We start from the raw sequence: 22,955 nt of genomic DNA, 5'->3' as shown, positions 1-22,955 counted from the left end.
TTTGGTATTAATATAAATAGTGAAAATTGTGTTTATGAATGAAAATGTGATTATTTATTTATGACTTTTACATGATTATCATATGAGATGAATGATTGAGAAATGGAAATGTTGTTGAAAAAAAAATATTGAGATTTTGTTGATTAAATGAAGTTGACTGAAAATATTAGAAGTGTTTTTCACAGGTTCCGAAGAACTGTTTTCTCTATTTGTAGCCGGTACTCTGTCGGATTTTCTATAAAATTTGCGGAACCTCAAATAAATTATAATTTCAATAAATGACTTAAATGAATTATATTTCACAAATTGTACTTCATAACTTTGAAAAAAAAATTAAATTAGGAAGGATAAAATAAATGATTGAAATAAAATATAGTGTTCCAGTACACTGTGTAACATATCTTACTCGGCTATACTGTAGACGGGTAAGGGGTATCACATAAATTTTAATATTGATTTTAAATTTTATATAAAAGTATTCGATAAATATGATACATAAAAATAATTTCTATAAATATGTATGAACGGCTGGGTCAATCGGGTTATACTAGATCACTTTCTTATCTGTTCCGATTACAAACCCAGACTAGTTTGAGGTTCGATTCACTGATTTGATTGGCTAGTTTGAACTGGGTTTAATAACTATGGGCACCACCTAATTCTCTGAAATTGTAGTGCAAATAATAGGAAACATACCACTCAATAGCAGAGAAGAAGGAATTACAAACTTTTCTAGATATAACTGCATATAAAACTCAACAACCATATCCTTCAAAACCTTTGGGTCCTCTATCCATTCCTAGTGTCAGGATTCAACATCTCCACCCTATTTCTCTTACGCTGTCTTATAGTTTTAAGGTGAAAATAAGTAGTGTTTTTATCACCCCATTGAATCCATTATGATATGCTTTTTTGAAACTGCAAAAGCTTCTCTTGGTATAAGATTAGGTGCAACTCTTATTTCGATCCAATCTTCAAAAGACCTAGCCTGGTTGACTGAATACTGAATCTCCTTTGCTATTTGAATTCCCCTTAGCATAGCCAATACTTATTGCTTGCAATGAAAAATATTACTAAACACGTGAGAGTTGTAATCTTCTAAAGAATCCATAAATTTATCCACTATTACACCAAGGAGTTTTCCTCTACCCTAATTTTCTACAACAATCAGATCAAATTGCATATGGGACATCCACATGAATTGAAATGGCCTATCCTCTCTTGCCAAAAGGGTAAAATTAAGGATAGTAATTGTTTATGAATCTGATCTAACCTGCCATGTACCAAATCAATTTTCTTTGATCTCGATATTATGTGGGGTAAGATGGAGAAAAGATTTTCCCATAAGTTGCCACAATAATGATATATATTAGTCCATGAAAAAATTTTAAAAAATTTAATAATAATTTTATGAAAAAAAATTTTAATAATAATATTTTAAAATTGTCAAGTCTCATATAATTTTTTTATACTTTATTTATCATTTTATATCAAAATAAAAATAATTTATTAATTTATTTATTTACTTATTAATGTTATAATTAAAAAATTTCATTAATACAATATAAAAAAATAATATAAAATATAAAAATATATATTATATTTTAAAAATAAAATAATGTCAATAACGACTAGTTTTAAAACAATCGTACTTGACGTTTGTGGATGAGCAATGTTTTGCCGTGCGGAGCGATTCATAATAGCAAAAGATTTTTCGAAAAGATTTCGTGGAAGAAATGGAAAGATTGAAATTGTTTATGTTTCAAGAAAAAATAATAACGCAAGGAAAAGAATTCTAAGAGGTTGATACCATACCTAAATCCCAAGTCTTATCGTGTCCACATCACGGATGATTATTTATGAGCCGCTCATTTGAAAATCTACAGATCGAAGGACGGTGATAGAAAAATAAAGGGAAGATACTCCACGGTAAGCACGTGAGGACGCTCTCCTTATATATTAACTCAGAGTGGAGAAGACTATGCTATTCAAAAGATTAAAAAAAAAAAAAAAAGAAACTAAACTGCCAAAAAAGGGAAAAAAAGGAGGAATGAAAATCCGGCTTCAGGGCCGTCGTTGAACATCTCGAAGAAGAAAGACCAACCAACGTTTCTGAGAAAGCAGCAGCTCCAAGCTCCACTGCGGAGGCGGTCAGGGCGAGAAGTTGAAACCTTAGTCTGCGTGGATGGGCCAGTCTTCTTCGACGGCCGCAGTATCGAGCGGTCGTGAATCTAACCATAGCCACGGTTCCAAATCCAAATCAACGGCTCTGATCTCCCCTATGCGAGATGAAGAACCAAGCGACTGTGAAATCATCGATGGAGAACCCGACTACATCTCGGTTCTACCTGACGAGTGCTTGGCTTTCATTTTTCAGTCCCTTAGCTCCGGCGATCGTAAAAGGTGCTCTTTGGTATGCCGCCGATGGCTAAGAATCGAGGGACAGAGCCGTCACCGGCTTTCTCTCAACGCTCAATCGGATCTCTTCCCTATGGTACATGCTCTCTTCTCACGCTTCGACGCTGTGACAAAACTTGCTCTCAAATGTGACCGTAGATCCGCGAGCATCGGCGATGAAGCCCTTCAAGCGATCTCGTTCCGGTGCCGGAATCTCACTCGCCTCAAGCTTCGTTCTTGCCGTGACGTTACCGACGCCGGCATGGCAGCTTTTGCAAAGAATTGTAAAGGTTTGAAGAAGCTCTCGTGTGGATCATGCACGTTTGGAGCAAAAGGTATGAACGCAATCCTCGATAACTGTGCATTTCTTGAAGAGTTATCAGTAAAGCGGCTTCGCGGAATCACCGATGGAGCGGCGGCTGAGCCTATTGGACCAGGTTTGGCCGCATCTTCGCTCAAAACGATATGTTTAAAGGAGCTTTACAATGGACAGTGTTTTGGTCCGCTTATAATCGGGTCAAAGAATCTCAGAACTTTGAAGCTTTTCAGATGCTCTGGTGATTGGGACAAGCTTTTCGAAGTCATTGCGGATCGAGTAACCCATATGGTCGAGATCCATCTCGAGAGGCTTCAGGTAAGCGATGTTGGCCTCTCTGCCATTTCTAATTGTTTGGATCTGGAGATTTTGCACCTTGTCAAAACCCCAGAGTGCACCAATTTAGGGCTAGTTTCTGTCGCTGAGCGTTGTAAGCTCTTAAGAAAGCTTCATATTGATGGATGGAAGGCGAATCGAATGGGCGATGATGGATTAATTGCAGTAGCAAAGAATTGCCCTAATTTGCAAGAACTGGTACTGATTGGTGTAAATCCTACAACAAGTAGCCTAGAAATGTTGGCTTCGAATTGCCAAAATCTAGAGCGATTGGCACTTTGCGGTAGCGATACTGTCGGTGACGCTGAGATTTCATGTATTGCAGCCAAATGTGTAGCGTTGAAAAAACTTTGTATTAAAAGCTGCCCTGTTTCAGATCATGGAATGGAAGCGCTTGCAAATGGATGCCCAAATTTGGTTAAAGTGAAGGTGAAGAAGTGTCGAGGGGTAACTTGTGAAGGTGCCGATTGGTTAAGAGCGAATAGGGGATCGCTAGCCGTGAATTTAGATAGCGGCGAAGGTGAGCATCCGGATGCAAGTGCTAGTGATGGCGGAGCACAGGAAAATGGAGTTGAATTTACTCCTGTGCCTAGCCAAATATCGGTACCACCTATTGCTTCAAGCAGAGCTGGGCGATCAATGTCTTTCAAATCAAGATTAGGGCTTTTTAGTGGGAGAAGTTTTGTGGTATGCACTTTGAGAAGGTGGTCAAGCGGTAGTAGCAGTTCTCGAAGTTAATTAGATTAAGGACTGATTTGATTGGAGATTAAGGACTGATATAAGTTTCAGAGCGGAAAAATGGGTCCTGGGTCTTGGTATGTTTGCGTTATTTTCCATTGTATCTGATTCCATATTTGATGTACTGAATTTGATATTGGGTGCTGTTTATTACCTTTTCAACTGAATCTTCTTCGTCAAAAAGTGATCATTTCTAATTGACTATGTTGCATTTCATTTCGGTTTTGTTTTTATTTGCAAGTTCCACATCATCTAAAATAGGCGCATACATCGTTCTAATCTGTTTAATCCACAGCACTTATGAAATACACTTTATACATTATGTTCAAATATGTTGAGTTTTCTGTGTGTTTCTGTGATATATATATGCAATTCATGGCTGGTATGTGATTGCTGTAAAGCGTTACATATCTGGAGTGAGAAGTTGCAATTTCCAGTGGTTGCATGAGCACACCCATCAAATTTCAATTGATATGGGTGCGGTGATGAGATGAGATGGTTGAATTTGGCATCTTAATCACATAACATTCAACTGGATAGTTGTCTGGCCAGGCTTGGGACTAGGCAAGCTGAAACACTGATATAGGTCAAATGAGCTTTATATTGGTTTTGATCATTGAGCAGCTTTTGAATTTCCAAATACGGAATCATCCAGCATCCTTGGATTGGATCTTTGATTGCTTTCTTAATCAATATCCAGTTGAAGTGGATTTTATCCTAATTCCTAATTGGTAACTTTTTATCTTAGTTTTGCACTACTGACAAACTCTGGGGAGTTCGCATGGCCATCATGTGCATATGCTGAGTTTTCACAAAGACATGGGCACATGTTCCGCTCACTTTATAGAAGATTATTCCTGGTCTGACATTACATGCGTCTAGACTGGAGTATGCTGACTGCTTAACTTTGTTACTATCTTCATTTGCCAGTGGCATTGTTTTATTTTATGTTCTTTTGTTTAATTTATTAGCCCATTCTCGAAATCCATTTTCGAGCCAATCCTTAAGATCATCAACAGATGAACTGAATATTCAAAAGGTGTTACTTGCTGTAGTTTCCATAGTTGCACTTTCTGATCAGTTGGTACGTTCAATAGTAACCACTAAGCAGGTAAGTATCGATGGCCCAGATAGGGGTTGATGATCCAGTCGTCTCGTGTATGCGGTGAGGGGAAACAATCGCATGCTTCTAGCATGGCAATGGCAATAGTATGTGACTCAAACGAACTTTATTAGAATGGGTTGGAGTAGTAAATTCGAATTTAAGAAATAGTATTCATGTCAGATCTATGTGTTCAAATTCGAAGTTTATAGGTTGAATACTCATTATTAAATTTATTTATATAAATAATTAATTAAATATATAATATATATATTTATTATAATTTTTATAAATTTTATATATTATATTTTAAATAAATAGATTTTAAATATTTTATAAAATTATTATTTTTAAAATATGAATTATTAATAAAAATTATATTTTATATAGATTATTAATTAAAATATATAAAAATAAATGAATTTGGGTATTATTCACCCATCAAATTTGGGATTAATTTAGGATAAATTTTATTTGAATTTAGACTAGATTTGGCATTGGGAATAATAATTGGATTTTACCTCAGCATATGTTATCATGTCGGTTGGTGTCAACACTAAACTTCAACTGTATGAGAAACTTTAACAAGTGAAACAAGGTTTTCTTCTAAAAGGCGCATTGCCACGGTGAATATCTTCGAAGAGAGAAATGCCTTCGCTTGGTCAATAGTATATACGTTATTCACTGTATGTGATGGGAAAATGAAGTTTCACCTTTCTTTATCAAGTGGGCAACCTAGCCGTTGTCTCCTTCCACCAACGTGAAAACTTATTTTCGGATCTTCCAACTCAAAGGAAACTCGTTTGTCCCTTTTGAAAGCAATTGTCTCTTTCTCCTTGCTAATTGGGGAAGAGATTGCTGGCCAGCATTGTTTGAGAATGGTAGGCACCGATTTATCTATCGAGTCGTTCGCATACGAGCCTATCAATTCCATTGATTGTCAGTACCTAGACTATGTTGTCAAACAAATGGGTGGTGCATGTCAATGGGTAACTTCTGCTTTTTTTTTTTCTTAATATTTATATTTGTGTGAGAGAGTGAACGATTTAAAATTTAATTGTGGCTTTTTTTTTTCTTTTGTTCTTCCATTTTCTCTTTCGATTATAGCAAAGTGGTCATCACATATTTTTATTTTCTTCTAAATTAAAGTATTTCTAATTTTGCTTAAATAATAAAAACAAGTCTTAAAGTGTCTGTTTGGTATTGTACTTAGAGGGCAAAAACTACTTTTTGAAATAAAAGTATCATGCTATTAGAAAAATCAATTTAAAAAAAGCTGTTTTGTTATTTTAGTATTCTCATGACTAAAATTCATTTAATTTAATTTTAAATTATTTTTTAATACTTTCAAATTAATATATTTAAAAAAATAATTTTCTCAACAGCAATATCAAACAAGCTCAAAATCATAATTTCAGTGCAGCCTTTGTGTTAAACTTGATCATAAATCGATTTGAACCGTGAATCTGATTGAGATTAACTCGCCTACAACTCAGGACCAAATTTAATCAATAATTTTAGTTTATAAACCGGCCCAGAACCAATATATAGAGAGCTGGTTTTAGTCACCCTCCTTAAACCCTTACAATTTTCTTTTTAAATTTATACCGAATCCCTTCAATTCCCTTAATTTTTTTTTAATAACTATAGCCAAATCATGAACCAAACAACAATCGGACTGAAATCATAATAAATTACTTCGAATTAAAATCGTTTCAACCAAAATTGGTATGCACCATGAAGACAGCACTGACGGCTCCGAAATCAGACAGAAGCCGGGTCTACCTGGCGCTATCGCATTTAAAATCGTCCCTTGTGCTCATCCGTCTGACTTTACTTCTATTACTTAATACAAAATTTACCCTAAATTTATGTTATTTAAATATTAAAATTTTGAATTACTTTAGTACCAAATGAGAAAGTAAAATCATATTTTTAAAAATTTACATTCCATTCCATTTTCAAACGCTGCATATATTCAATTTTTAAAATTAAAATTAAAGATTGTAATACTAATAAATCACAAAAGTAAACTGTAATTTTAGAAAAAAAAAAAAAGAAAAGAAAATACTGTTAACTATGCTGAACTCAAAAGGCGTTCCAGTAATCTTTCCCAAATAGAAATGGACTATGATCACCACTAAATGGCATATCTCAAGATATAATAATAACCAATACAGAGAGAACAGATATGTGACAAAAACAACAGAGTGGTTCTTGAAGACTGTTGATAAATTAAAATTATGCATTCATGACTACAGCAATCTGGCCCCACAAAACACTAATATAAACCTAAATTCACTACTTTTGTAACCCTAGTTTATAGAAAGATGATACTCAACTTTAAATGGTGAAGCATTCAAGGCCATGAAATACTGGCCAACTTGCAGCTATTGTTGAACCTTTAATTGAAGCAAAGTTTGCTATGCTCTGATTTCCTTTTACTTGTCTTTCTTCTCTTTTTTGGCTTCCTGCTTTTGGTATAAAAGGATCTGACTGAGAATGGTACCATTGGTGATGACACCAATGGTGGAGCCCAAAACAACTAAAGAAGAATTAAGGACAATAATAATACGAAGAAAAGCAGCTTGTATGCCTCAGAAGCATGCAGCAAACATATACCATATGTAAATAAAGCCCAAAAAAATGACTTGCATATGGCTTAGAAGGTGAGGGACGATGGGGGAAGTACATATAATTTATCAATGATATAGCAGCCTGTTTTCCTGATTGATTATAATGCTTATAATTAACTTAGCTACCAAAGGTTTTTCCCTAACTTGACATGCACTTCAGCATTCAAAATACAGAGTAGATATGCATCACAAAAAAAAAAAAAGAGAGAGAGAGAGAGAAAGAGAAGAAGAAAAAGGAAAATCGTCAAGGATACCACTACTTGGAGCTTTTTCTTGCACACTAGTAAAAACTCTCACTGCAAAAAAAACAAAAATAGAGAAACAATGATAATATAGTACATTTATGCTTCTATATGTATACAAAACAGAGAAACAATGATAATATAGTACATTTATGCTTCTATATGTATACAAAACAGAGAAACAATGATAATATAGTACATTTATGCTTCTATATGTATACCAAGACTAGTTCAAATGACCTATAACTCACCCATAGAACCCGCAAAATTCAAAAAACAAGTTAAGAAGCTGAGCTCTCCTGTGCTTTTGTTCTGCAAAAAGAACAAATTTTTATTAGCTAAATGATAAATATCCATTGAATTTTTGGGATAAAGGCTTAGTTGAGTTGAGTTTGATAAATATCCATTGAGATATTATAGGCCATAGTTACTTGGAATATGGTACCCTTAGGTATGTGGTACGGTTACAGGAATGTGGTACGTTACCTAATTAAATATAAGATACGTAGGGGGTAGGATTAATTGATATGCCAATTTAGATCCCTATACACAAATTATATTTATCTGGAACTCAAATTTATTTTTGTGGCACTATTCTTTTTTTATATATATTTTATTTAACATAATATATTTATAGAAATAAAAATATTAACTTAATTTTAGTAATTAATTAATATGATAATTTTTTTGACATAACAAACACATTATTCAAAATTTAAGAGTCATATTATTATTATTATTATTATTATTATTATTATTATTATTTAATGTTAAAATAAAATTAATTAGAGAATAAAATTAGTAATTTCTTAAGAACGCTCACCTAAGCAATCAATTAGTCAAATATTACTCTATCACATAAACCCAATAACAATAATAAAAAAAAAGAGTCCCAGTTTATTTTCTCCTCCTTCATGTCATTTGTTCCCCTTCTTCTTCCTGTACATAGCTGGTTCTTCTTATCCTTCTCTGTTTGTCTTTCTTTTTCTCCTTTCATTCTTTTTCTCATTCTTCCTTGGAACCCCTGTATGAGCGATCTCGGACAGAATTCCAGAATGCCTAAGTACTGCATTTTGGGACACGCTTACCAGAATGTGGTACACATACCCGTGTTACAGGCAACTGGGGGAAAAAAACTACTAATAAGAACGCTAATTACTCTATTTTGCTCATCCAACATGCTTAATTCTTCTGATGAACAAGAGGACGAGACTGATTTAACAATTCAGTCACCCCACACTTACATTTCATATCCAATTTCATGCTACTTGTGAAAAATAAGTATAAACACCGTCTAGCACATGGATTCTGTTAAAAGCTCCATGATATCTATTTCTATAGTAATTATGTGATAGTTTCCTTAAGTACCTTCTCCAAGGACATTTTACATGTCAACATTAATGGTGGCTACTCACGATGAATGAGCCATGCTTGGAAAAACTACATTATCAAAGTTCAAAAAGAACCTGCCCCCTACAACAGAGTCATTATCTATTGTCACCGAACAAATTATAAGCAACTACCCAAGAGGGAAAAGCATAACTGATTATACAAGCAATGAAAGAACTGGGCCTCTAAAGTTTCAAAATACACATAAAAATTGTGGAAAGTATAATCCATATAGATTCAAGGGAAGATGGTAAAATATTATACTTGAAAAAAGAGTGAAAAATTTTCCATCCACAGAAAGTGATTTAGACTAGAGAATTCTCAAGTTATTTCGGTACTGAAAAGTGAAAACTAGATATGCAGTTAACAATTTCAAAGAGAGCTCTTTTGGAATATCCTAATAATTAACAGCTGAAAGTAATCTTAAAGTTCAAACTTACAGAAAAATTTTTCCATATCTGCGGAATCCTAGCAAAGAGAAAGATTGCATGCTGGGATGCCTGTAAAAATTTGTTGCAATATTAGATAACATCCAGCTACTCTAACAAACATGCTAAACGGGAAGAGAACATGTAAAAGAAAACAAAAAATGAAGGCAAAATGAAGGGAAGGGAGAACTATGTAAATCCCAATAGATATGTTAAATGTAGATACTAAAATAGCTACTTACATACAGAGCTTCGAACAGAATGGGATCAATTTGACCGCCTAAAATAGTTGGTGCTACAGCACAATATCTGAAACACTAATGTAAGGAAAAATTTGACCACATTATATAATTCTCATAATAAGTAATTTCAGAACAAAAAGTATCCAGGATACAGTAATGGCCTGATCCATGTCACTGTAGGCACAGGTTGTGAAAAGTAGTAGATAATAGCAACTAAAATGATAGCTGTAAGACAAGCAAAAGAGGAAGTGTATAAGGCGTTTTTGAGATACACCACAAGTTTCAAAAACTCAGTTTAATCACGTTAAAATGGCCCAACTACCCTTAAGCAAGCAGAACTTCAGGAATGCTTATAACAGGAAATTTTGGATTTCAAGTGTTCAACAAGCAATTTAGCATTGAACACGTAGAGTAACCAATTTGATCATCAAACTAACCTTGCAGTGCTCAGTTGTTAAACACATGGAACATGAATCAAGTAATATGAACTAGACTAATTCCATTTCAATTTCTACCAAATCAGCTCCAACGATCAATACTCATAAATCAAAACCCATCAGACTCTTAAATCTATTTCCATACATCAAGAGAAGAAATTAGAAGAGAAAAGAAAAAGGAAATAAACAAACCTTGGATCAAAAGGAACGCCAATTCTCCATAAGCCGAAAAGGGAAGGCCTTTGTGAAGACAATAAGCAAGAGCTATAGTATAACCTACGGCTTCTAGCTCAAAGGCGACAACACTAAGTCCTCTGACACTTCTATGCCTTAAAATTTTCATTATCTACAAGAAAAACCAGATTACTAAGAATTGTGCAAAAATTCGAGGCACAATTATCAAGAAACAAGAAAGGCAAAAGAGATGGAGGTGAATTATTGAACCTGAGGAACTTTGACGGTGGTGGAGGCGGCGACGATGCAATAGCCAAGGAGTTTGGAGATGAGAGGAAGCAAACAGTCCTTGTCAGGGAATTTACCGTGGAGTAGAGATCCGAATGCGCAGCTGAAATCAATCCCTAAAAACTCCATGGTTGTGTCCCTGGAGATCTAAATTAAACTCCAAACTAGGACACGATTTTTAGCTATACGATGGTATGGCAACGATGAAAGTAAGGTTTTTTTTTTTTTTTTTTTTTCTCTGAACTGCAAGGAGATTGCTTCTTGCCTTTAGATCCTAAATTATCCCAACGGAGTACTTTGAGTAAGCGAGGGGTTTTCCGAACTTTTGCATTTCTCCTCGGCTAATTATCACACTCACCCAGAATTTTATGAATATTTTTATAAAGACCACTAAACTTTAATTTATTTCATAAAACTCATTAATTTCCATTTGATTTCAGGTTAAAGATTTTTAAGTTAACTTATATTTTATAAAGAGGTGTTTGGTTTACCTGTTGGGTGTAGCTGATAGCTGATAGACACCCAAACAGGTAAACTATAGTATTTGGCAAGCTCAAAAAAATAGAGTGATAATGATGAAGAATCGATATGATACCCATCACCGCAATATCACTCTATTTTTAGAGTATTTTCTCATCGGTGATAAATGATTTGATTTTATTTTTTGTTTTGACAATATTATCCTTTTTTATTTAACTAGAAAATTAATATTATTAATATTTTTATTTTTTCATTTTAAATTTTAACATTTTAATTAACGTATTTTAATTTTAATAAAATATTTTTTATTAATAACATAAAAATAAAATATTTATTTATATCTAAAAACTTAAAATTAATTATAAATTTTTCTATTAACAATAATAATTATTTTATTATTTTATTTATATTTTAAAAATTATTTAATTATCTTAAAAAATAATTATTTTTTTATTTCAATAATAAAATAAATGATATAATATAAAAGATTAATAATTATATATTTATTTAAATAATATAATATATTAATTTAATAATTATATATTTAATATAATGTAATAAATTTATAATTTTATATTTATTTAAATAATAAAATAAATTATATGATATATACCCTTATTAGTCATTTCACATCTCAACAGCAACAGCTAAATATAATTTTACCAAACACTTAACATAAAACAGCTATCATCAGCTATCAACTATCAATTATTATCACTATCATTATCAACTATCGATTGTATTCAACAGTTAAACCAAACAGGCCCTAAATAACATTATTAGTAGTAGTAGTTGTTAGCTAAGAGAAACAGAGAAAGAAGAAGAATTTAATTAGGATAAATGTTTGTATTTTATGTATTTTATTTTTTTTTAAACTAATAAAATAATTGATATTTCAATAGTTTAATTGAAAAATTTTAATTTTTAGTCATAATAATTTTTATAAAAATAAATTAAAATTTAATAAATTTTATGAAAGAAATTAAAATTTAATAATTTTTATAAAAATATTTATAAAATTGAGTAATCGATTGTGTTATTTATCCATTTCTCTTTAAGAGAATTTTTTTTATTGTACAATTTATTATTTTGGCAATTAATCTCAACTTAAAAATTCTATAGACTTCCTCTAGTTAGAAGCTAATTTGGGATTAGCTGATGCATTTTATAATAATTTTCTTGACAAATTACACATTTGTCAATCATTGTCTCTAAATTATACCCTTTTTTATTTATGATAAGGTATCCGATCAGTTGGAATCAAATGGAACTTTAAAAACTGAATAATCAACTATTTAAAAATATCAATCGAATTGAATTGAACGAGAGAAAGATTTGAATTCATAACCAAATTTTTACTTCTTATGGCTCATAGAACAGCAATAGATGAGAACAAATGAAAGTCTTCACAGTTGAGTGAGAAGCAGCCAACAAACTCGCAAACGCAGCCACAGGCACCCACGGCCACAAATAGGGGTGTGCAAATGGTCGGTTCGGTTTTGAAACGAACTGAACCGATAAAATAAAAAATTTTAAAAATCGAATTAAATCGATTAATAAAAGAAAATTAAATCGAATCAAACCGATAAATATCGATTTGGTTCGGTTTTAAACCGATCAAATCAAAATTTATAAATTGTGCATTTAATTTCCAACTGGATTCGGTTTGGTTTTAAACCAATCAAACCTAATCTTAGGGTTCTGTTTGATTTTCTTTGATTTCATTGATATATATTAATAATTTCGGTTCGGTTCGATTTTTTTTATTTTTTATGAAAATAACTGAACCGAACTGATTAACCGAAATTATCAAAAATTATAAACTGAATCGAATCGATTAATTTTAAAATTAATCAATTAAAATGAATCAATTTAATTTGATTTTTCAATTTAAATCGAAAACTGCTCTCTCCTAGCCACAAGTGTAGTGTGTTAATGTGCGTTAAAAGAAGTTCAGGGGTTTTAAATGAGAAATTAAATATAAGAGATGTTAGTGCTATAAGGGGTATATCACGAGTAAAATTAAATCCTTGAAAAAACCCTTTATTATATGAAATGTGGAATTCAGCCCTTGTTTTTTAATTGTATTCAATTTTGACCCATAATTTTTATTTTTTAGCCAAATAAATGAAATAATTGAAAATATTCGTGCTGCCCACTCCCGTGTAGTTAGTCAAAATTCTCTGGAGCAGTTATTGTCTTGATCTCTTCGAAGGCTTCTTCTTCTCATGGGAGTAGCCAGCCTTATGGGCAGTGAAATCCTCATTTCTTCATGTTATTTTTTCTCCTTTTTTTTTTTATGAATAATTAGTTCTCTCTTCACAATGATTTGATTTTTGGTGCAGTTTATCAAAAGACCTGATGATTCTTCATTGAGGCGCTATAGAGCAATAATTTTGTAGATGTTGATCTTTTCAATTAGAGTGTGTTTGGATGAAATGAGGTAAGATTTTATAAAATGAGGTAGGGATTTTAATATAACCTATTCTGCCAATGGAATTCGTGGTTCAAACTTTTTGTATTCAACATATGCAATAAATTCCTACATAACCAGGCCAGGTATGAAAGATTCAAAGAGTTTCCTTTTAAAGGTCGATCTCTGACGCTCACCATCTAGTTATTTTGATTTCATTTAAGATCAGTTAACTCTGTTGTATTTTGTTTGCTGTAACAGTTTGTTTATGTATGGTCTTCAGGACCTCCTTGTGTTATTTGTATATTGATTTGAACTTCATTAATGAAATCCTATTTTATTTGTTTGTAACAAAAAATAATAATTGAAAATATTCATTATATTTATCTTTATTTGACTTCGTCTTGGTTACATCCTTGTATTTACTTGTTAATTGATTAAAAAAAAATTGGTTTCAGGGCAAAGAAAATGGAGAGATTTGTTATTCAGTGAATATAATGGGTTAGAGAGATTTATGTGCTCCTCCTATGTCAGCCTAGAGAAATTCTTGTCTAGATTGATCCACCATGAACTCCAAGATCCGTTAGGCTACTATAACAAATGCAGCTTTAATTACTTTTTGACTTGTTTATGATTCACTTTCATTTTGAGGATCTGATTTTCAGGATCAACCAATATATTTTTCATTTATTCTGCTATTTGTATGCGCAGTAGCCAGTTGATGGTTAAAGGCAGATAACAAATCAAGCTATTTATCTTGACGAGCACCTTTTATTATTTGGAACTAGAAGATGGAAGTTGAAAATCAAATTTACCAATCATAAGTTACAGTCATTTCAACCCTCAAGTGTATACAATACAAATGTTTGGCTGCAGGCAAACGAGGGAAATGATCTTCGAAAGCAAATGATTTTTAAAAGAGGAACTCCACAAAACCATGGACATTGCATTTCTCTACTTGTGCAACAGATTCATATACGTACAATCATCGCATAAGAATCAGTATGGAGGTGGTGGGTATATTCTGGATGACGAAGGTGGTGGAGGGTATACTCTTGCAACAGATCATTAGACATTAAACAGGAGCATTTCGTAGACATTAGCCTGATGAATTGAAATATATCATTCGAAAAAGTAATGCAGGAACATCAAGCCAAGATGTACCTGCAGGAGGATAGTACGTTGAGGCTTGTGGAGGAAGCGGGTATGTTTGTTGAGGATAACCTGCAGGACGACATGGCTGTGGAGGATAGCCAGCAGGGGGCGTTGCAAGGTATGTGGATGGCAGATATGTTGCAGGGTTAGGAGGGTACCCCGTGTAAGGTGATGGGATAGAGTAGGATGTTGTGGCAGGGTAATGAGCAGCAGGTGCTGGCGGCAACTGATCATATGGTAGGACCTGGCTCATTGCACCTTGTTGTGCTGCATATTGTGGCCCTGATGTAGCCAATTTTGATTTATGTTGCTGTGGAGATCCAACAAGAGGTTACTCAGGATTCATTTCTTGACATTCTTTTAGTCCTTAAACATAAATTACCATGGTAAAGAAAGTATACTGAGGAGTGAAATTACATTATTGGCATTTGAGTAGTGCAATATAAGTCGAACTTCTCCTGAATGTCTGCATTGAAACGAATGTATCAGAACTCAAAGGAAGTATAGGAATCACATGATTGAAAAATGACACAGGTTTATCTCAGTTTTCTGTTTAATTAACCTGCCAGACTTGCTCTGTAGCGGCCAGGAAGCATCATCATAGCCTTGTGAAAGGGCTTTCTGGAGCTGAATCCTGGAAATCAGTAAGTGGGACGGTAATCATTAGGTCTAACATAGATGAAATGCAAGGAAAAGAAAAATATTTCATTTTGTCTTCAGTTTTTGAGGACAAAAATAACCTTCCCGTGCCGATATGTTCATCAGCAGAGAGAGTGCGGCTGTTCCACACACAAACATTCAGTTCTTTCAGACCTTCAATGAGTGAAAATGTACTTCTCTTGAAAGGTAGGGTTCTTGCCTCCGTCTAATAGATCAGTTTTGTAAACGCAAATAAGACCTTACTTTTAAGTGGATGAACAAGAAGCACCAAAAATAAATGGAATATATATATATATATATATATATATATATATATATATATATATAGAGAGAGAGAGAGAGAGAGAGAGAGAGAGAGAGAGAGAGAGAGAGAGAGAGAGAGAATGATAGGCACCTGTGCAAGTTTTGGTTCTGTACTTGGTGCCCCCATATTCAAGACTGACATACGGGTCTTGCCTTGATAACCATTCTTTATCATCCAAATTGTAACAACCAACAACTGCAAGCTCCATTAAATTAATTAACTAATATAGATAATGATTAATCATTAATAACTAATAAGCATCATCCTTAATGTTAGAGGTGTGCATTATAATTCACATAATCACATACCAGTGACCTCGAGAGGCAAGCCTTGGATTCCAGAGATCGACATGGATATGCTGTCCAATATGGGAATGAAGCTGGTTGTAGTGTAATTGAGCTTGGAGTTCAATGTTTATATAGTGATGCTGGTAGGTTTTCATCTTAGCAGAGAGTTGACATTTGCTGTTTTAGTCATTGTTTTCTGCCAACTTAATCATAAAGAATCTTAAATTCTTAATTTATAATGGCTAATTTGCATCAACTTGTAAAAGTATATAATCAGTAACAAATCATTATAGAAGATAACTTGTAAAAGCTTAGCTAGATTTGAATAGTGTTTAAGATACAGACACCATAGCACAATTGTTTTCCTCTTAATGATGGATTTAACCACAGTAATGGAAGAAAAGGGTGCCGCTGGTTCCCTGTGATTTCACCGTTGTTGAACTTGTAAAGACAAAACTCATATCGACTATACAAAATCAATGGTTACTTCGTCAAGATTACAACTCTGCAATGTATGCATTTTTCAATTTCTCTGGCTCTTCGTCTTGGTCAATCTTTTGCAGCTTATCTTATGAGTTTGACTTTGAAAATTATATCTAGCAATGCAATTTGGCTCGTCTTCTGTTTCTTATTTTTGGTCTGGCACCAATTCTTTGCTAAATGGGCTAAACTAAGAGAATAGTATTTCAAGATCAGAAATTTCGAAAAACTTGAGTTGGCATTCCTAACATTCATCAAGAATGATAAGATATTCCAATTACTGTGAATGGTGGTACAATTTTGTAACATTATCTTCACCTTACATAAGTGTTGAAAATTGTTTTTACTTTCGTATAGAGCATCATATAAAAATTGCTGACCTCTCAATCATGGAAATGATTCACCAACTTCCTGTAAGAAAATTGGTAATTTACTTTTGGAAGAATCCATACTGAAGGGGTGGTTAGTAATGTTTCGAGACACTTAAAAATATGTTTAGTAGAAGGTTAAAAAATTAAGGATTAAATATTATTTTGTAAGTTTTAATCTTGAAGAATGATAATTATTAACCTAAACCCTTCAAGGTTAATATAAATATTAATAAAGTAAAAAGTTAACTTATTTTTTTATAAAAATAATAATTATCTTCTTGTTAACCTTGCACTAAATACTCTCTTAGCGTTGCTTAATTTAGTGGTAAAAGCATATGACTCACATATCAAATGTTAGTCCCAAACTCCCCCGATTCCTCTTCTATATGTATATGTCTCGAGGCTAATAGTGAAGTTTTTTTTTGCCTTTCTTAAAACTTTTGTTCAATATCACAGGATATATTTCTTAGAGCTTGAATTCTTGGGTTCATGGGGCGGAACTAGGTATCTCAAATTTTTTAAAATTAAAAATTTATGCAGAAAATTTAATATAATTTTTTTAAATTATTGTTTACCCCCAAATTCAGTTGTTCAATATTTCTATTTTTGTTTCAACTCCTGCGTTTATTTGTAAATTTCATTTATATTTTTTTTATATTTATTTGGTTGTGAAAAGTTGAATATAACGATTGGAGATATCGCGAGATGTCGATACAAATACTTGATGGGCCTCAATTCAGTTCCTGATCCACTTGTATGTCAGGAATCGGACAATGGCCCTGGAAATTATGTGCGAGTCTTTGTTGCCGAGTTGGGCTCAATTTTTATTTTTATTTTTAACTCAAAAGAAAGAGATTTTAGAGTACAAGCGTTAAATATATAATAATTTTATTATAATAATTAATAATGCTTAATTTTATGTGGTTGAAATCTATTCAATGTAATATACAATGGTCAAAGGCTAATCCTATTCGAATCCCTAGTAGAATTGCACTCGTTCCCTCAGGAAGAATCCGATAAATTGCAAAACCATGGCCGCACTCTACTGGAAAATTTCATGTCTTTCAGTTTGTGTTGCATGTGTATTTCGGTGCATAGCTTTTGAACTTGTAGCCATTAGTTGGTACTTGGTATGTCCGATGATCGTGGTCATTGGAGTTGATGAGAATTAGAAGCAAGCACTAGTCAACCATCGTCACAATTGAAAGCTTCACGTGCCTGGTTTTAGCTCAAGTGGGTAGTAGAATTGGGCTGTTATATATCTTAGTTGTTTTCATATATGAATGTGTAAAGCCTTGTTCACATATGTTGAAGATAATTTATGAGAGAGTGAGAATGGAAATGCAGAAGAAGTAGGGCAATAAGTTAACATGTAAGACTGGACATGCCTATCGGATGAGATTAAGGTGTAAGGATTTGCACCAATGGAAGGTTATTATTGAAGTGTTCAATCCAAAGAGATAAGGAAATGAGGGGAGAATGATAATTGTGGGCGGTGAGGGCTGAGCCAATGTCCTTTTAGAAAGAATGGGATGCTCTTTTGCCTTACTATTTGTAGCTGTCAATAAATTGACCTGCCCCACTATGGGGCGCCACGTTCCCATAATGTGTTTTTCAACTGGACCAACCTATAACCGGGGGGGGGTGGTGGTGGTGTTGAGTGAGTTTGGATATAATTATCAAAAGGGAATGAATTATGATGAGCGAAAGATATTAGGGTGGGAAAGATATTAGAATGGGACACTAATTATAATAACATTTTGAGAATTTAGATACTATTTATAATAGTGTTTGAATTTTAAAAACTAAAATGAAAACTGTATTTACTTTAATTTTTAATTATTTTTTTTATATTTTGAATAAAATATAAATATTATTTTAATAATTAATATTATATATTATAATATTTTTATTATAAAAAATTATTTTTTAATTTAAAATCAAATTAAATAAATGTCTATCAAAAGGCTTGTTTCTATATTTGTCGAATGAGGTATGCTCAATTGATTTTAAATCTTTTGTTTTGATCATGTTTAGAGCGGTAATAGTGATTGATATAAGATGACAACCTAGCCAAATGGCCACACAGTCAAGCAATTGAGTGACCAAGCGCACGCACACACACATATATATAAAATTTAATCGTTGTATATATTAAAATTATAAGCATTAAATTGTTATATATGTTAAAATTGAAGGGATTAAATAATTTATTTATTAAATTTAGGGACTAAAATATGTAAAATATAGAGATTAAAGTGTAATATAGAGTAAAGTTTAAAGATTAAATTGTAATATATATATATATATATATATATATATATATATATATATATATATATATATATATATATTAAAAAGGGAGAAAAAGATCAAATGGCGAATAATTCAATTGCCAGATTAGTGGGGGATTATTAATAACTTTTTTTTTCTATTTGAAAACGTGTATTATTATCTAATTAGCTTTTTTTAGTATTTTCTATTTAAATAATTATAATTATGAAAAATATTTATTTTCTTTGATAAATATATAATTATTTAAATACAACATAAAAAATTATTTAAATATAAAATTTAAATGTAATCACAAAAATCTAATTTTATCATGGAATGGACTCCTAATTAAGGACCAGAAATTCTATATAAAATTTTTCAGTAAACTTTAGTATTTGGAGTGCAATTAATAATTTTCCCTTTCTTAATGGGCTTGGGCCGGAGCTTCAGTCATCAATATATTTGCAATTTGACCATAGATTGCCTTCCCGCAGGTGCTAAGGTGTTACTTTCTCCACGAAAGAAATGGCTTTTTGGCACAGATGCTAACAATAGGTGCTCTAAATAACTGAGAAACTGAATCATTTGTTTTTATTGGAGTACTGTATTGGTGCTAGGGTTAGTTGGCAAGCTGCTGTTGTGTACTGATAGAGTTAGGAATTTAAAAAAAACAGAAAATGGATAAAGAAGGAATTGAATATGTATTACTAATTTAAGGATTCAATCAGCAATACAACTAATGACCACTGAGTTCTTACTACTGTCTTCAACAATTACAATAACAAGAACCAGTAACACCAAAGAGACTTTAAGAAGCTTTGGCCCAGCTACAAGCAGAAATACCCTGCTAATACAATTTTTTTCCCTTTCCCTTTTTTTACATTATTCTCTCCTTATATTGTCCTTCTCGCACATGCATTCCTTCTCTTGTAACAACCTCCAGCTCAGTCTTTAATTTCTTCCAGAATCGTTTAGCTCAACAGCCATTACTTTAGCATTTCCTTTAATATTCCTTCTAGAATATACTCTTAGTGGCCCCGGTCCATTACAGCCTACCTACAATTTTGAATCCATATCATTGCCATCCTCTGAAAGACCAACCTTGTCCTCAAGGTTGAAGGATGGAAACTGGTTTTGGATATCAACTAAATTCATCCAAGTTGCTTCTTCCATAGGTTTCCCTTTCCATTGAATTAGAATTTGAATGACCGGTATTGATCAACTATAATCTTGCGCCAGTTCAACACTTTTTCTGGCTCTATCATATTTGCAGTTACCACCATTTCCTTTGGAAGTTCAGTAACAGCTGGATGATTGCCTATCACACGTTTGAGTTGAGAAACATGGAAGACTGGATAAATTCTGGCTTCCACCGGTAAGAGCAATTTATAGGCAACAAGTTCCACATGTTCCAGTATTTGGAAAGGCCCGAAATAACAAACTGCTAACTTTGGAATAACTCTCGATTGTAAAGAGACAGACTTGTGTGGTCGGAACTTTAAAAATACTGCTTCACCAACCTGAAATTCAACATCCTTTCGATGTTTATTGGCAGCTTTTACCATTCTCTGCTGGGCTCTTGCCAAATTGTATTGAAGTTGACGCAATATTTCGTCTCTGTCCAACAAGGTCTGTGCCACTGCTTCCACCTTCGTTTCACCAGGCAAGAACTTGAGTAAATTTGGCGGTGGTCTACCATATACTGTTTCAAAAGGTGACATGCCTATAACAGTGTGATGGCTTGTATTATACCAATATTCTGCCCAAGATAACCAATTACTCCATTGCTTAGGCTGTTCTGAAGAGAAACACCTCAGATAGGTCTCAAGGCATCGATTTAATTCTTCGGTTTGCCCGTCTGTTTTTGGATAATAGGTAGTGCTCATTCTCAAAAATGTTCCTTGTGATTTAAATAGTTCACGCCAAAAGTTACTTAGAAAAATTGGATCCCGATCACTCACTATTGATTGAGGCATGCCATGGAGTCGAACTATTTCCTTTGTAAAAGCAGCTGCTACTTCTTTTGCTGTAAACGGATGTTTTAAAGGTAGAAAATGGCCATATTTTGAGAGTCGATCCACTACCACTAATATACAATCAATACCATACGACCGAGGTAAACCCGTGATGAAATCCATAGAAATGTCTTCCCAAATTGCCTTTGGGATCGCAAGAGGCTGTAGTAAACCCGCTAGACTAGTGGCTTGATACTTATGTTGCTGACAAACAATACACTATGCCACATCTTGAATTGTTCTCATCATTCCTTTCCAGTAAAGAGATGCAGCAATTCGTCTATAGGTACGGTAGGCTCCAGAATGTCCTCCAATTGGAGATATATGAAATTCTAATAATAACTTAGAAATAAGAGGAGAGGTAGCTGAGATTACCATTCGACCCTTATAAAATAGTCGATTCTGAATAAGTTGGTATTGAGGATGAGAGCGCGGGTATTGCTGCAATTTAGTTATCAACTTTTTCAACTCAGGATCTTGGCTCACCTCCTTGTCCACTTGATCCATGTCTACCCAATTCTGAATAGTAACTGGTTGGCATTCAAATTCCTCCTCACAACGAGAGAGTGCATCTGCAGTTTTATTGGTATTGTTGGGCTTATACTTGATTTGAAAATCATATCCTAACAATTTTGCCACCCAATGTTGTTGAGCTAGAGTTGTAATTGGTTGTTGCAATAAGTGCCTCAAACTTTTCTGATCTGTGTGAACCACAAATTTTCTCCCCATCAAATATGGTCGCCAATGAAGAACTGCGAGCACCAATGCCATCATTTCTTTTTCATAAGTAGACTTGCCAAGAGAATGGATTGACAATGCCTTGCTAAAATAAGCAATTGGCCTGCTATCTTGCATTAGCACAACTCCAAGACCCCTTCCGGATGAATCACATTCTAATACAAAAGGTTTGTTGAAATTCGGCATAGCCAAAACAGGCGACGTAGTCATAGCCTGCTTGAGTTTCTCAAAGGCTTTTTGTGCCAATGATGTCCATTGAAATTGAATAGCTTGTTCTTTCCGTAATAATTGGGTCAAAGGTTGAGCAATTTTCCCATAATCCTTCACAAAGCGACGGTAATAACCAGTTAGGCTTAAGAAACCCCGTACTCCTTTTAAAGTTTTTGGTATAGGCCAATTGAGCACGCTAGCAATTTTATTTGGATCCATTGCCGCACCTTGTTTAGAAATGATGTGCCCTAAATATTCCACTTATTGCCTGCCGAAAACACTTTTCTTTTGGTTAGCCACAAACTGGTGTGATTGCAATAATTGAAGAATTAATCTCAAATGATCCAAATGGCTTTTCCAAGAATGACTATAAACTAAGATGTCATCAAAGAAAACCAATACAAATCGTCGCAAGTATGGTCGAAATAAGTCATTCATGGTGGCTTGGAAGGTGGCAGGGGCATTAGTAAGGCTGAATGGCATGACTAAAAATTCATAATGCCCCTAATGAGTGCGGAATGCAGTCTTAGGAATATCAGCCTTGTGTACCCAAATTTGATGGTACCCAGCACGAAGATCAACCTTTGAAAAATACATAGCTCCATGTAACTCATCCAACATCTCCTGCATGACGGGAATTGGGTATTTATCAGGCACAGTAACCTTGTTTAAAGCCCTGTAGTCCACGCAAAACCTCCAACTACCATCTTTCTTTCTCACTAATAATACAGGACTTGAACTAGGTTGGATAATTCCTGCAGATAACATTTCAGCAACCAACTTCTCAATTTCATCTTTTTGGCCATTAGCATAGCGATAAGGACGCACACTAATTGGAGCGAT

At 33.4% G+C, this 22,955-nt stretch overlaps 2 protein-coding genes, 1 long non-coding RNA gene and 1 pseudogene across 3 annotated transcripts; 2 read left to right on the top strand and 2 right to left on the bottom strand.

Moving 5' to 3' along the window:
* Positions 1 to 1,668: 1,668 nt before the first annotated feature.
* Positions 1,669 to 3,984, top strand: LOC110663493 (F-box protein At1g47056). Its single transcript, XM_021822808.2, has one exon. It carries the CDS (start codon positions 2,186 to 2,188, stop codon positions 3,785 to 3,787), a length of 1,602 nt encoding a protein of 533 aa, XP_021678500.2. The 5' UTR covers positions 1,669 to 2,185; the 3' UTR covers positions 3,788 to 3,984.
* A 2,961-nt stretch (positions 3,985 to 6,945) lies between these two features.
* On the bottom strand, positions 6,946 to 11,007 carry LOC110663492 (mannose-P-dolichol utilization defect 1 protein homolog 2). The gene is made up of 8 exons (XM_021822807.2): positions 10,708 to 11,007; positions 10,456 to 10,609; positions 9,979 to 10,051; positions 9,827 to 9,893; positions 9,597 to 9,656; positions 8,019 to 8,079; positions 7,780 to 7,821; positions 6,946 to 7,434 (listed from the first exon to the last, which is right to left on the bottom strand). The coding sequence occupies exons 1-8, from the start codon at positions 10,852 to 10,854 to the stop codon at positions 7,331 to 7,333; spliced, it is 708 nt and encodes a 235-aa protein (XP_021678499.2). The 5' UTR covers positions 10,855 to 11,007; the 3' UTR covers positions 6,946 to 7,330.
* A 2,135-nt stretch (positions 11,008 to 13,142) lies between these two features.
* Positions 13,143 to 14,316, top strand: LOC110663491 (uncharacterized). Its single transcript, XR_002496547.2, has 2 exons — positions 13,143 to 13,648; positions 14,077 to 14,316. It is a non-coding gene; the product is annotated as an uncharacterized LOC110663491 (long non-coding RNA).
* Positions 14,317 to 14,354: 38 nt separating this feature from the next.
* On the bottom strand, positions 14,355 to 15,651 carry LOC110663420 (protein SRC2-like; annotated as a pseudogene).
* Between the last annotated feature and the right edge of the window lie 7,304 nt (positions 15,652 to 22,955).

The sequence above is a fragment of the Hevea brasiliensis genome, chromosome 2 (assembly GCF_030052815.1).
Source record: "Hevea brasiliensis isolate MT/VB/25A 57/8 chromosome 2, ASM3005281v1, whole genome shotgun sequence".
NCBI lineage: Eukaryota > Viridiplantae > Streptophyta > Magnoliopsida > Malpighiales > Euphorbiaceae > Hevea > Hevea brasiliensis.
This window is presented reverse-complemented; position numbering and strand designations above follow the sequence as displayed.